Genomic DNA, 15,740 nt, shown 5'->3' on the forward strand with positions numbered 1-15,740 from the left:
CCTGCCTAGTGACAAGGTTAGAGAACATTCCACTCGTCAAACCTTTGAGAAAGCGCTAACCCATTGTATTGTCAGTAGCCTCCTCATCAATAGCAAGTGGAATATGCTCACTACAAACAGATTTATGTAAAGGGCCATAACCAATTCTCTTAGATTGGTGACATGAACAAACCCCAAGTACCCCCTCCTGCTCCTAACCACCCCCCTTTCCGGCTCATAAATATCCCCTGATAATGGAGCGTGCCGCGAGTGACAAGCAGTCATTTAGGACAGGCAGTCATTTAACAGATGTGTTGTCCTGTCGCAGCGTCTATGTGACTCAGCAACAGAAACAGTACCCAGGCGACAGAATGGGACCAGACGGCCGATAGGAATTGTCAGGTCGGCTTGCCAGCCAGTGGTTACCTTTTTAATGTGAGGCAGTCTGAGTGTCCGTTTTACATCTATGCCCCCTACCATCGCGGCCAACACACACTCAATTACGGGAACATTCCGCTGACATGACCTCAGATTTTGGACCGACTGACACATTGCTGTTAAGAGATCAGACATCACTTTCCAGCAGATATGGATTAAAAGTAGCCTAACTTGATTGTGTGAGAGGGGCTGTGCAAGTCATGTCATGTTGGTACTTTCCAAGCAAAGCGCTGTGTTTTTACATACATTTATGTGCCTATAAGACAGCATGCTTGACCTCATCAGGTTATGACCCGCATGGATCCCATCCATGTGACAGAAAGCTGACCTGCTTAGAGTAGTTCTCTGCATGTAGGAATATGCCTTTGATGTTAACACCTTGACCAAACAAGCCGAAAGCTTGTTTATGTCACACTTATGGTCCATTACAAAAATGAACAATAGACTTGCCTCTGATCTGTGATACCGTCTGCAGTATTTATTTTCAAGACTCTGATGAGATGCAGTCTATGTCGTTTGGAGGCCCCAGCCTGGCTCCCCCTCCCGTTGCTCATGTGATCTGGCCCTACATGGAGTGGCATTTGGCCTGGCCCTGCGGGGGGGCCCCCTGTCTGGGAAGCACTGGGCTGATCTTCAGCCAGCTTGGAATTCCAGACATTGGATGTCAGACTTGTTAAAAAAAGGATGAAGGGTGGTAGGAGTTTGGTCAAATGGGTCCCAGTATCTAAAATAGCCCAGTAACTGTGTCCAAGAAGGCAGAATGAGACGAAGCGTATTCCCGTAGGTTGACATTAGGAAAGGGCAACCTTTGCTTTGATAGAAAAGAATAGACAACACCGTACTTTGTGTCATCTTTCATGTGGCTTTTGTCCATTTCCTTACCCTCCCCTCTCACTCGAAGCTTTATTTGCATGTTGCTGTGTCACTCTGCCATATTTCCATAGTTTTACTTATCTGCAGAGAGTATCACATGTCCTATTAGAGATGAGGCACACATGAATAGTGATAGTTAATTACAAAAATATGTAGTCATGTGATCAAATGACGACACCCTTGTAAGCCTTATTTTCTCACATGACTATGTATTCAAGTGTAATATGTATAGCAATAAATATATCTAACAATAACTACAGTGGAGTGCACAGTGGAAGATCAGTAGCATGTAGGCCACACAGACATTGGGAAGGGTTTGATTCTCTGTGTGGACTTGGCATGTTCTCCCCGTGTGTGTTAAGTGGAAACTCCAAATTGTTCATAGGTATGAATGTGAATGAGTGTTTGTCTATATGTGCTCTGTGATTGGCTAGCGACCAGTCCAGAGTGTACCCCGCCTCTTGCCCGAAGTCATCTGGGATAGACTCCAGCATACCCCTGCGACCCGAGTGAGGATGGATGGATGGATAACTACAGTGGAACCTTGGTTAGCGTCACTATACAAAATGGAAGCTAACTGAATCAATTTCTCCCGTAATAAATACTGTTAATCCAATCCAAATTGGTTCCTGAAAGCCAATTGTTAGCATAAAACACGTTTTTATGGTTTTACAAATATAGATTTACATGCCTAATGCGTATAATAGATGATTGAAAGGGATGAATCAACATTTTACTTTAATTGGATACATGATTTGTGATATGATTGTTCCCAAAGACACAATGTGGCAGTGAGACACCACACGGACATCACATAATTTATTTCTTGAACTCAATAGTCTTTCTCACCCCAGTCACCCAAAATAGAACCAAAGAGAGTGGCAGCATTTTTGATAAAGAAGGTGAAAAACACATTAAGGAACAGGAAAACAGGAAAGTAGTGTTTGTGTTGTTTGTGTCTTGCTGCCACATCGACTCTTTGGGAACACAAACATCACGTCTTCAGTGAAGGTAAGAGGAATCGCAAATGTTCATTCATACCTTTCATTCGTCATTGATATGCAATTAGAATTGCATATATAGAATATAAAAAATGTGTTTTGTGTTATTCTTTGATATAGACGACTACGTAGTTGACTTCCATAGAAAGCTAGAACACTAGCTTCTTGGTGATATTTGGTGATATTTGGACAATTGCCCTCATACAATGTAGTAGTAACACGACAGGGTGAGCACCGTATTGTACGCTAACCGGAAAACACGCTAACCAGGGCGGATACCAACCGAGGTAACACTGTTTTGTATATCAGTCTCAATGTAGGGTGGATCTCTGTTGTTTTTGTTCTGATTATTTTTCTGGACATTTGTTTGTTGTGTTTGACCTGCATGGAATAATACTCTGAAAACTTTCTGGGCTGCACGGTGATCAAGTGGTTAGCACACAGGCCTCACAGCCAGGAGACTCAAGCTCAATTCCACCCTCAGTCATCTCTGTGTGGAGTGTGCATGTTCTCCCCGTGCATGCGTGGGTTTTCTCCGGGTACTCCGGTCTCCTCCCACATTCCAAAAACATGCTAGGTTAATTGGTGACTCCAAATTGTCCATAGGTATGAATGTGAGTGTGAATGGTTGTTTGTCTATATGTGCCCTGTGATTGGCTGGCGACCAGTCCAGGGTGTATCCCGCCTCTCACTCGAAGACAACTGGGATAGGCTCCAGCACCCCCGCGACCCTAGTGAGGATAAGCAGTAGAAAATAAAGGAATGAAAACTGTCCAACCCCTTCTAACGCCTACCTTTTTCCCTCATCCCTACTTCCAGTGAGGCTTTCCATACTCTGCAGATAAGATCATTCTTTTGTGTTTTCCAATGCCTGATGAGCAGCTTTTGCTCCAGAATGGGCCACACTTCCTCTTTAAAATCCATTGACTCTTCAGCTTTACAGATGCCATCTCTGCCTTGTGGGTAGTATGGGGGCGAATGATGTCTACAGTGAAACTGAGTGTCATTAGAGGTGTGGCATTTGTTTAGTGAAGTGGACAATGGACCTGGTGATTAATTGGGGACATGGCGTTGAACACTCATCACATCATGAGACATCAGGACTATTGTGTCCTCTCTTTTTGCTTTCCATCTTTCTGGCATTCTCCATAGATCTCTGTCAGATATTTATGGTTCTTTCAATGCATCTCCTCTATTCCTGTCTTATCCAAATCTCTCCCTATATTTCAAACCATCTGTGTGTGTATTACTTTATTCTCACCCACTTGTTTACCCATACAGTATACAAACTCAGGGCTCATCATCTTTTCCCCACGTTCCTCTCCATCTCGTGGGGCTGTTTAAGTAGTGTCCCCGCCATGAGTCGAGCTGAGGATGTCAATTACAGGACTATGATAGGGCTCCTCTTGCATTATGCATGGCAGTGTCCCGCTGGGGAATAAATGGCCTACAGCCAGGGATGATGGATGGAGGGATGAATAATGGATAGAAAGATGGAGGAGCGTAACGCTATTGCAATCTGTGTCCCGCTAAATTGAAGACTTGCCCTGGCACACACCTCCAAAGCTCAGGGCCATATCACCCGGCTAGCGTGAGACGCGGTCGTGCAGTCGGCACATGACATAGCACAAATGGGCTTTAATCAGTGTTGTACATTTAGGTTATACCGTACTGTAATGTATATAAGATATTTACTTGAAGGATTGCTCGCAGCGGTGTACATGTTGATCAAGTTTTGGGTTTATTGCATGGTTGTTTCACAGATATTATGTGATTTATTGTATGGTTCTTGTACAGGATTTTTACAGCATTTTTTTTAAGGAGTACGACAGAGGGAGGATGACTCAACTCTTGTACCGCTTGCTGTTTTATGTAGTTTTGTTGTTGCTTTCATTGGTACACGTTTACACCAATATGTTGCTGTTGTCTTTCGGCCTTTCTGATGCAGTTCTCAATCAAAGGTCTCACAACTTTTGGAGATGACTGTGACATGGTATATCGTCGCAATGAATGTGTTAATTTGGAATGGTCAGACAATTGGAGGTGATGCTAAGTAAGGGTACATTTACACTGGAACCATCAGGTCGGAAAATGTAATCTTGCTTGTGAAATTAACAATAATAACAGTAATGTGACGTATGGGGTTTTCCAACCCCAAAACAAAAGTTTTTATTTCTTTAAATTGAACAGCTCCTAATGGTTTTCTTTTACGTTTTTCAGTTCTTCAAATTTTCAGGCCGTAATTTTTCGTTTACCGAACACTTTTTTTTTTAACAGTATCAGATCCAAGATGGCCAAAGTTAAAGGTGACTTTACATTCTACAAGTTCCTGTTGGGCACAGTTTTAAAGAACTCTTTAAAGAACTCTTCTTCAAACTTTTAGAGACTTTTGTCCAACTGGAAATAAGCCGGTACAAATTGGCTGAAAGAGCTGAGGTCAAACTTTAGAACATGGTGCAGCTCCATCAGGCACACTTTTAAGGGTAAAGCTACCTTTTTTCCTCAAATGGGGGCGAGGAAAGAACTATTTGTTATCTGTGTTTAACACATCACTTCGGGTTTTAAAGTGTTTGGCTTTGTCTACCACAGCTTTGACAGCACGGGTGTGCAGAGTGCATCCCGGGGACAATTTGCAGCTTGCAGCTGTTCTTTAATTGGCCCGTGACACGATCTATAATTTTGCATGGAAACTAAAATGTTAAGAAAAAAAACTAATATTCTAATGAGAAGCATTTTTTAAAAGAATAAACTCATAATATTATTAGGGGGAAAAATCATTTTAGTAGCATAGAGTTGCAATATTAAACCAAAAATTATTATTATTATTTTCTTAAATTTAGAGTATTATGAGACACAAACAAAATTAAAGTTGTAATTTTTGGAAAGTTAGGTTGGGGGGAAAAACATAATATTATGGGAATTGTGGGGGTAAAAACAGGAGAAAAAGAGCAAAGAATGATAATAATAATAATCAAAATAATGTGCCTTTTTACCTACATTACTAAGTTGAGATGTCGTTTTTTACTTGAAGGAAAATATCAATGTGTATATATAAAAATATGTAGTGGTTTGCAAAATATCAAGAAAGTGGCCCTTTCATTTTTTAGTATGTGGCCCTCAGTGGAAAAAGTTTGGACACCCGAAACCAATGTAACTGGTTGTAAGTTCTCTATCATGGTATCTATTGTGTGTATGCATATAAACGTTGAACGTCCACCCATGCGGGTCGCCTTGACGGCTCCCTGATGTCAACTGTTGTCAGTCAGCGTGTCAATGAACGTGAAAGATGCCGTTGTTTTACGTCCCCGCCACGGTGGGCTGACACTGTTTGTTACCGTTGCTGATGGATTCCGCCTCCCTCCGAGGAGCGTGTGCAAACGGCGTCGCCTGAAAGGCTGTCTTTGTGTTTTCACGCTTGCTCACGCACATGTGCACAGCTGGAACTGACAACAAAGACGCACTTATCAAATTGTAAGGGGAGTGCGATTTAGGCTACAAAGGCAAGTCATAAGGCTAATGATAGCGTCTGCTGCTCCGTCGAGAGGATTTGTTTGAGTAATCAGGAGAAACATGGGATTACTTTTGAGGAGCTGTCTCAGGAAGCATGCCTTTAAGACCTTTTTGTATAATGTTGACATGTTGCTCAACAACAAAAGCTGCTTTCTATCTGATTAACTATCCTAAGAGACACAGAAGGTAGCAGAGTCTTTCAACATGGCTCTAAAAATGAAAACCTACTCCGACATGTGGGATGTATGACATGGAAGTTTCTCTGACGTGCTTACGATCGTTGAAAAGCAATCCAACATAAATTCTCCCACTCACGTCAGGTCAACAGCGTATGGGACTGTAAGATCTCTTGAGCATGAAACGACCCCCCTCAACAATCACAGTGTTGTTCACCAGTCCAGGAAAAAAGGAGCGCATTCATCCTCACCTTTGTGACCCCTCTTCTGCTATTCTTGCATTGAAGAATAGCATGCCTCTCATGCACAGTAGGCCCTAAACCCTCCTTAGGCCACTCGGACCCGCTTATGTAAGACAGAAGTAAAAGGAACGTTCAGCAAAAGTCTTCAGCTGTGACCTTGGCTTTGACGTTTTCATTGCTCTTGTTCTGTCAGGGCGGTCTCATGGTTAACAGTCACATGTGTCGCGTTCCTGTGCTGGAATGTTGTGGAGGTCTGATTTATTTTCTCTTAACGATGTCAAATGGAATACAACAGTGCCTGAGGTCATTTGACAGCTCTTTGGTCTTGCCCACGGTGGTGGAGAGGTTGGAAGGTTGGAGGTTGGAGAGTGTTTCTGTGTCAGGTGTCTTATATCCATATAACAAGTTGAGCTTTGGAGTACTTTCCCGGAGGGACAGGACTCATATGTGTGCTTCATGGGTGCATAACCGGTCGGTGGGGTCAGAGTGCTTTGTGGTTGGCAGGGGTTGAAATACGGATGAACAACATGATGTACTGCATGTAGTAAATACTACACAATTTGTGAAAAATCCACATTATAATTTTTTTTCTCACGCTTTGAACCCTGCGGCTCAGACAGTGATGCAGCTAATGCGTGGTCACATTCTGGTCTCGCGACATCTCATGTGCTTCAGCGCAGTCATCATCATCATGAAGAATGCTCAGCTTTCAAGCTGAAGGCGATTAACCTATTTGCTAATTTTGCTTAGGTCTGCAGGTGGAACTTGGCTGTGGGAAGCCGTGTGGGGAGGTTCACTGTCACCGGTGGGTTTTGGGGGGCTGGACTGATGCTTGGTGGGGTGGCGAGCACAAGCTTAGGGGCTGGTGTGATGCTGGGAGACTGGCGCGGTGTTGGGGAATTGTGGGGCTGTTGGATTCCGACACTGAAGAAGATGACTATAGTGGTTTTGATGCAGAAGGAGGAGTATCAAGACAGCGATGACAGCAACTTTTCTGATGGGCTATTCTTTAATCAGCACTGTTTGCAATATGAGTGGTTAGCCTGCAGGCCTCACAGCTAGGAGATCTGAGTTTGATTCCACCCTCGGCCGTCCCTGTGTGGAGTTTGCATGTTCTCCCTGTGCGTGCATGGGTTTTCTCCGGGTACTCCGGTTTCCTCTCCCATTGGTATGAATGTGAGTGTGAATGGTTGTTTGTCTGTATGTGCCTTGTGATTGGCTGGCGACCAGTCCAGGGTGTACGCCGCCTCTCGCCCCAAGACAGCTGGGATAGGCTCCAGCACCCCCACGACCCTTGTAAGGATAAGCAGTAGAAAATGAATGAACAATTCTCCCTATAATGATTCGACTCCAGTGACACTTTAAGAAGGTGTCCCTGCACTCCATAGGTATGAATGTGAGTGTGAATGGTTGTTTGTCTATATGTGCCCTGTGATTGGCTGGCCAACAGTCCAGGGTGTACCCCGCCTCTCGCCCCAAGACAGCTGGGATAGGCTCCAGCATCCCCCGCGACCCTCGTGAGGGTCAGTGGTAAAAAATATAAGAATGAATGAATGTCTGCAATATCAGTCTAGTCACTACTGTAAATCTCTTTGTGATACATGATTTGGTTCAAATATATATAAACATATTACGATACAATTCAAAAAGGAAACATTTTAAAAACAAAACAGCACAGAAATTATATGATTCGATTCTTCAGCTTTTGTTTTTTCTGCTGATGTTATTTTTCATTTTTCATGATTACTAGATAGCTAGTGCTACCATGCCTGCTACTATTTACATCCATTATTGCCGAGGCTGTCGCATTGTTTAAAAAACCCTCGGTCAACCAATTGCATCTGATCCTCTCGCGATACTCGGTGCATTTGTCCACAATCGATTCATGTAAACATTTACTGCTGATTCTTATCAATACATTCGGCTGTATTGATACAGTCTCAATAGTCTCAAAATTGTGGTAACCCAAACTTATAGTAACAAGGGCAAATAATGATCATGGTTACCGCACAGTTTGCAGTACATTTGTCGTTTGAAAATGCAGCATGTGTCATCACTTCAGAACCACAGTATTATTATTATTTACCGACTTGTTGATTGAGTCTTTACAAGGAGGACATCAATTATCAGTAGCTCACATCTGCTAACCATTATATCGGAATTTAGCAGAGGACAACTGCACTAATTCATTTTTTCCATTATTTGATTAATTGTTCTCATTACCTCCAAAAAAACATTGGAATTGTTGCTTTTCGACAGATGTCTGTGTATTTGATTACTCTCTTGTAAATAGGAAAGCTTGCATTCAAATGGTGTACACACACAGTACATTGACATTGTAAAGATAAGCAGATGCAATGCATCTACATTTCTATACTTGAACCTCTGATGTACATAATTTAAAAGCACGTTATAACTGCAACCACATGTTTGATAGCCGCACAGCCGAGAATGTGGTAAATGTATTGCCATAATTTCCAAGAGCCAATAAATCATGTATGGTAATTACAGATAATTTTCTAAATTTAAGCTCAATCTCAGTATTTTCCCTTTGGGTCACAAAAAGCAGTCAAGAGTCTTTGGAGGCTGGCTAGAATGTACAACTTTGCCTTGAAGTCATTTGTCAAACACAAAAGCCTCTTATTGCTGCTAATTTAATTTAATTGATTTTCGCCGCTAGTGTTTGAGTGATTGCGCTCCTGGGAAGATGTTCTTTGTGGGGGATTTTACCATGGCTTTGGGCAAGAATGGTCAATGATGTTGAATAAACTTTTTCTTGTAGATAAGTGTGGGAAATCCGGTCATAAATCCTGGTGCGAAAAGTCATCTTCTTTCACTTTGTTTTGTTTAGGATTTTGCATCTGTAGTTGAACTTTTCTTCAATGACAGTATTTTTATTAAAACAATATATTATATACCAATTTACATCCCTAGAAAATGCTATGTAATGAGTTTGTTTTTATTCGGTAGAATTTAGTACAGAAACAGGCTGCACGGCGAACAAGTGGTTAGAGCGCAGACCTCACGGCTAGGAGACCCGAGTTCAATTCCACCCTCAGCCATCTCTGTGTGGAGTTTGCATGTTCTCCTCGTGCATGCGTTGGTTTTCGCCGGGGACTCCGGTTTCCTCCCACATTCCAAAAACATGCTAGGTTAATTGGTGACTCCAAATTGTCCATAGGTATGAATGTGAGTGTGAATGGTTGTTTGTCTATATGTGCCCTGTCATTGGCTGGCGACCAGTCCAGGGTGTACCCCGGCTCTTGCCCGAAGACAGCTGGGATAGGCTCCAGCACCCCCCGCGACCCTCGTGACGAAAAGCGGTAGAAAATGAAAGAATGATACCGTCTCTTACATTTTGCTGTACTATGCTGAATTTCCATCAAAATCATTGTGATGACGAATTTGTCTTCTGACCATTTACTTAATATCTCATTTCCATGTTATTTAAAACTGTCCCGCCTTTTTTCCATCCTTTCTTTCTTTCAGCCCCCATATCATTTTCCTGTCTCAGAGCGTGCTGCATGTTGGGAGCCCGTCTTCAGGAGTAAACAGCCAGTCTTTGTGTGGCTCCAGGCTGTGCCACGAAATTGCCCACTCTTGGTTCGGCTTGGTTATCGGTGCCAGAGACTGGACAGAGGAATGGATCAGCGAGGGTTTCGCCACCTACCTGGAGGATGTTATTTGGGCCCGAGCACAGCAAGTACGGTACACTGAAATTGCTGCGCTGTTATTGGAGTTTATTGCTGCTATTTCATGTAACTTCATTATCCGACACTTCTAGAAGAACACAGGATAGTGGTGTTAAATTGCAGCACTGGATGAAACAAATCCAAAGATACTGCTAAGGGTGACAAAATTGCCCACAGAAGGTTCCCATTATTGTTGTCGTGCAAACGCGCCTCCTTCACTCAAAGACTTGCAGTCAGATGATCAAAACATCAGCAGCTGAAGACAATAAGCCAGTGTATTGCCATGTGGGTTCTACTGGATACCAGTGGGGTCAAGGCGGGGTAAATGTGTACATGTGTGGTCTGGCAAGTCGTGTCGAGATGGGTTGTTTTCCGAGACATGTAAAAACAAGAGGAGCAAATATCTACATATAATAAAATAACAACAATACAACACAATGCATTAAAGGACGCTGTCTGACCTGTGATTTGTTTGGATTATGAAACAATTCATCCCATAGGTTAGTGTGAGAGGCAGGGAATACTTTCCGGTGTAAAAAAAACAGCCTGAACAAATCCAAAAAAAACCACCTAAATCATCATTGAATGTCTCTTGTGACATCATGCATACTGTAGCAGTAATTCCTACGTTTTATACGACTTCAGAGGTGTATTTTTAGGGTCAGAATGAGGGTCACCTTTAGTGATATTGGACTTGACAGGTTCCACTGTATTGGGACAAAGCAGCTGGCTTTCTTCTGGTTATGTCTCGTTTATGCGTCCATATCTGTCCATCCAGCTTCCTGTGCAGGAAACAGCGGAACAGTCCAACTTGAAGGCACTACTACGGTGGAGGAGACTCTCTGACGAGTTGCAGACTTCAGGAGAGGAGCTTCAGATCCTCAGGTGAGTCTCTGGAGAAACTACGGGCCGAGGGGCCGTAAATACCTCTAATACCCCAGTAATACCCCTAATTTGCATGGATTATATAACATCAGCAGTGTCTCTGCTGGTCACAAGCAAGTAGTGCAGTCCGTTTTGTCTCACTTGTATTCAACAGTTAATTTCCACTGAAAGTCCCTGCCACACAACCACTACACATTCTTGTCTTCACCATTCAAGTGCTCCGCTTTTGTTTGCACACACATGCACACACGTGAAGGTAAAAGCATTCCATTGCTGCAGGTGTGGCAGGCAGGTGTGGCCACAGAGTACATAAGATAGGTGAGGTGTAACTGTCGTTTTTTTTTTTATTTAGAAAAGCTCATCACAGTGTGACAATGGGGGGAACTCACCCACCCCCGCCCTGTTTGTTTTATCCAAGAGCGGAATCACTGTTCCGTCAGTGGGATTATGAAGGGAAATCTACAGCCAGGCGTTAACCATTCAAAGTTGGCAACATTGTAACCTACTCTTGCAGCACATTATGCTTTTTGACATTTGCAATTACTATAAGCACCAACATGGCAGCTTCTTATTGATTTTATTGCACTTTAAATTTGTCACTTATCAAATACCGTGCTGCTGTAACATAATGAAAAATACTTGGCCGGTTTAATCAGTCAATCTTTCAGTAAAGAATAATACTACTTGAACTATATGGTAAGGAAATCATACAAAACTCGTTGTTGAAGGGTTAAACATGGAGCATGGGGGCTGTCTGCTAGTCTTCATGAGGGTCCTCCACTCAGGGTGATTAGCAGGGATCGGGATTAGGTTTCCCTGCACCTGACGGGCTTGAATCAACAGCACCAAAGCAACATGAGAGATGTACTCGTGCATACTTGCCATTCTTTTGTATTGCAGTGTTTATTTATGTTAGACGTCTACCAATGTAGTTGCTATGGGTGTCACAAGATCTTGTTTAATCTAATGTTATGTATATGTTTAGAAAACTTGATATATATATTGTTTAATCGATATAAAACGTCTTCTTCCCACGTTTTTTAGCTAAAGTGCTAAAGCGAAAGAATAATAGCGGGGTTTACTATTATGTATATGTGTCCTGCAGCTGCTATTATACATGTTATTTACAAGAACTTCACCTACTTCTCATAGCCTGATCCATGGCTCCAGGACAAGTTTTATGGGAAGGATCTGGAGTTGTCTGCAACCCATTGATTTTGCCTCTAGTGCCTTCTTGCCATTCACTGTGTCAGCATCACAAATGCTTTGGTAACAGGACGCCAACAAACAGTGGCTAGACACAACGCCATGAGGGGGAAAGAATGGGCAGCACAGACAGATCCACCACCATTTTTTTTGTTTTTTTACGCTGACAAAAAGGCTAAATGTCAGGTTGTGCTGTCCAAGTTCAGTGGGTCACAATCGACAACCGCTCATCCAGCCGCGGACCCAGTGGCCAGCGTTTATCAGTCCCTTTCAGATGAGTTATATTTAGGGTGGCCAGAGCCAGACACCATTCTCCCTGCTGATTTACTGGGCTGCTGGGAGCGCTGCTCTACCTTATCCGGTTTCCACAGTCAACCCAGTGTAATTTGTCAGGATATGGCTTGCGGTGCTATAAACCTCTCATGTGTGTGTGTTGGTGTGTGTCCCTTTGACATTAAGTTCTGTCAGTAATAGCTCCTGATCTCCTCCCGCGCTTTCTCTCGCTCTCTCAATCTCCGACACACCCAGGTGTACGCCTGGCTACACACACATACACACACGCATCAACAAACACCCACCCTTTTGCACATACGGCCTACGAGGCAGATAAGAGAGCCATTTATTCTAAAATACGCGGAGCTATTGTGTGATTCTCCAAGGCAGCGAGGAGCGATTCCTCTTAAAGTGCCTCTAAATCATTTCCGACAAAGAGAGACAGGGATTTCCACATCCATATTTCCCAGGTTGGGACAGTAGGAAGGGCAGAGATCCTTTGTGTAACCTGCCAGTGATGGATAAACATTTTTCCTTGCCATGCTACACTGCCGATGTGTCTGACATGGTAGAAAGATGTAGTTTTTGTTGTAAAAACACAGGTGCTGTCAGTGTTTGGGTCACATTCCTGACACATGGTTTTACTTTGAAATTCCACTCACATGCTGTATGATTTCCCATGGATAGTCCACATCCCGCTGACCTCAAAAGATCTGTTTCGTCTTATCAGCAGCAGACACGTGTCAGCACTAAGAAGTGCTGTGATTCATATGTGATTTGTTTGATTTTATTTTTTTCCATTTAAATTTTTCAGAATTACATTTTTTATATAGAGTGTAAAAGTGTAAGAGTGTAAGAGTAAATACATTTTCACTCGGTACCAAAGACATATTTATACTACGTTTTCTTGTGCAAGAGGCAAAAAGAGGTGGTGATGCATCTGAACGGTAGAAGAGATCATGTTTGGTGCACTTGTAAGCCATGTAAACAGCCACAATGTGGCAGAAGTGCATTGTATAAGCGCTCGGGATGCATCTTTCCTATGTATTCAAGTGTTCCACATCAAGCAGGAAGTTGAAAAACATGGAGGCGTGTAGCACGTACGAGGTTACTCATTGAAGGGAAATGTGTGAACGCGTTTGCGGAAAAAGACAGGAAGAAAGTGGAAACACACTTTCTTTTGGTAGGTACTATTTTTATATAGATGTAGAACAAAATATTCTGTGTGCCTTGAAAAGTCAGTCAAAATCTTCCAAAATGGCCGGTACAGAGAGGGATGTCTTTTGAAAAATGGCTGGGATTGAATGAGTGAAGTACAAAAAAGTCCTTACATTTATCAGTGCAATACATCACTGGTGAATTTTTCCCCAGTATTCCAGGAAAGGATGTAGCTTGGCTCACGTTTTCGTCATGGGATGTCATCTTCTGCACACATCAACAAACTATGTCAGCGGGCATCGTACACAACACGGTGTAAACACACTCATACAACCTGAGCTGTACACACACAGCCACACCAGCATGCTCGGCTAAACTAAGCTAACCCACCATTCACGCTCCATAGGAGATGAGTTTCATAGTGTTTATGTCGACTTTTGCCAGTGTTTAAGGTCACTGTTTCGACATGTTTAGTTCGGCAGGGGGCGGGCGGTCTGTCTGGGAAATACTTCCCCCACGCACATGTTCCTTCTCCTCACAATGAACGCCCTAACTAAGGCTATGAAAGTGGACAAAGGTAATACTTGGATGGTAATGGATGCTTTATTTAGAACGTGCTTTTCAAGTTACATCGAGGAACACTACTCATACATTTAATATGTCCGAAAAGGAGTAGGAAGAAGTAGCGCTTGTTTAATCCTTCCCTCGGTCATGGCTGGTTTGTTTCACACGTACCATATTACTATGTCATGTCAACTAGGGAAAAAAGTTGACATGATGACTTGTTCTTATTCCATTTTAGTCCTTTCCTCCATCATGACTGATATATTCCTAGATGTTTTTTTTTTTTTTTTTAACCCAAATCAGGTCACGGAGTGCCATTTATATGGCAGACGCAAACGCACACAGGGGGTAGACCTCCCTCGGATGCATGATGAAAGTCCCTCGCAAGAGTGTCCAGTCAAATTTAGAAATTCCAGGAAGCTGATGACTTCCTCTCTCCCTCAGTCCATCGAGCAAACCAAACATTCCTATCTATCTGCCGTCCTCAATTTCTCACACTCTTCCTCCTTCGCTCGCCCACAGCCTTAATTGACTTCATGTGACTTCACCTTGCTGTTCAGCATTCCGGAACAGCGATAGGACCAAAATGATCTGATACAAGGTTGAAGTTTGAAGAAATAATTAATTAATTAATGTAAATACAAATACACACAACCAGCCATCTGTGCACCGATATGAGATGTTCATTGTTCTGTGTGCGTTCTATGAACAAATAAACCACCACCACGTTATGTCATCATATCAATGGATTAGATAATTCATCTGTAATTGTAAATTCATCTTTCAAGGACTTCTCCAGATTCTCACCAGGTTTGCTGTGTGAATCCGGGCACGGGTTTTCGGCCTCCCTCGCCTGTCTACGTGTTTATTTGACATCCCTGTCATGAGACGGAAAAGTACTCGCTGGTGATGAGGGGGCATATTGATTGGTGGGCCAGGCGCCTGCCGCATCGATTTGGCAGCAGGGCGATCCTTCAAGGCCTTCCTATTGGCACACTGAGTTAATCTGCTCAGCTGGATCAATACAGGCTAACTGCAACTATCATTGCACAGGGTCCCACGTCACTCACCTGTTAGGGTGGGATTTATCGGGTTTGGAGGTGTTTGTTAATGGGCTTTTTATTTTTTTTTATGTTGGGTCCGAGGTTGATTTGTATCTGTATGACAGGGAAGCCCACAACTGGCCTTTCCTGTGCGTGCACACAGAGAGGCTTTCTTGTGTTATATGTTCCCCGGGTGAGTCACGGGGCAGTAAAATGCAAGCAGTGCAATGCTATGAGGTCATATAAACACTGTATTGGCGTGCTATTATGAATCTGCTGCCTGCCTCGGGCACAGCATGGCAGCACGGTGTTAACCACCGAGAAGACAAGCTGAGTCGTTGAATTTAGTGCTGCTGACATTGTGTTTTTATTTTTAAACAGTGCAACTCTGGAGTATGCCGGAGCATGCCGGAGCCCATATCTTGCCCGTTGTTGTGTTGTACTTCTTTGCGAATCTCTATTGTGTATTGGATTGTTTGTCTGTTGTTATTTGTCCTTCGGTAGACCCAACATGGAGAAAACAGGACAGGTCAGCGAGTCTGGCTCCTCCACAGTAAAACATGCACTCAACCCTGACAAGTCCTTCTTGCAAGTCCACTACCTCAAGGTGAGACACTTGAATGCTTCAATATAAACCAGCCGGACTAAAGGCTATGCAAAATAATTCAACAATATGTATGAAGCTGCACAACATCACTCC

The 15,740-nt window shown here is 43.0% G+C and overlaps 1 protein-coding gene across 3 annotated transcripts in view; it reads left to right on the forward strand.

Moving 5' to 3' along the window:
- The window catches only part of aopep (aminopeptidase O (putative)), an 89,226-nt gene that overhangs the window by 19,925 nt on the left and 53,561 nt on the right, over nt 1-15,740 (forward strand). For 2 of the 3 annotated variants that reach the window (XM_078789597.1, XM_058069790.2), the window contains exons 6-8: nt 9,709-9,922; nt 10,690-10,796; nt 15,545-15,647. In XM_078789597.1, coding sequence (XP_078645723.1) covers nt 9,709-9,922; nt 10,690-10,796; nt 15,545-15,647 — 424 coding nt within the window. The remainder of the gene's footprint in view (nt 1-9,708; nt 9,923-10,689; nt 10,797-15,544; nt 15,648-15,740) is intronic. The other variant, XR_013627179.1, reaches the window with a different exon arrangement.

The sequence above is a fragment of the Doryrhamphus excisus genome, linkage group LG3, assembly GCF_037039965.1.
Source record: "Doryrhamphus excisus strain RoL-2023G ecotype Guam linkage group LG3, RoL_Dexc_Guam_v1.1, whole genome shotgun sequence".
NCBI lineage: Eukaryota > Metazoa > Chordata > Actinopteri > Syngnathiformes > Syngnathidae > Doryrhamphus > Doryrhamphus excisus.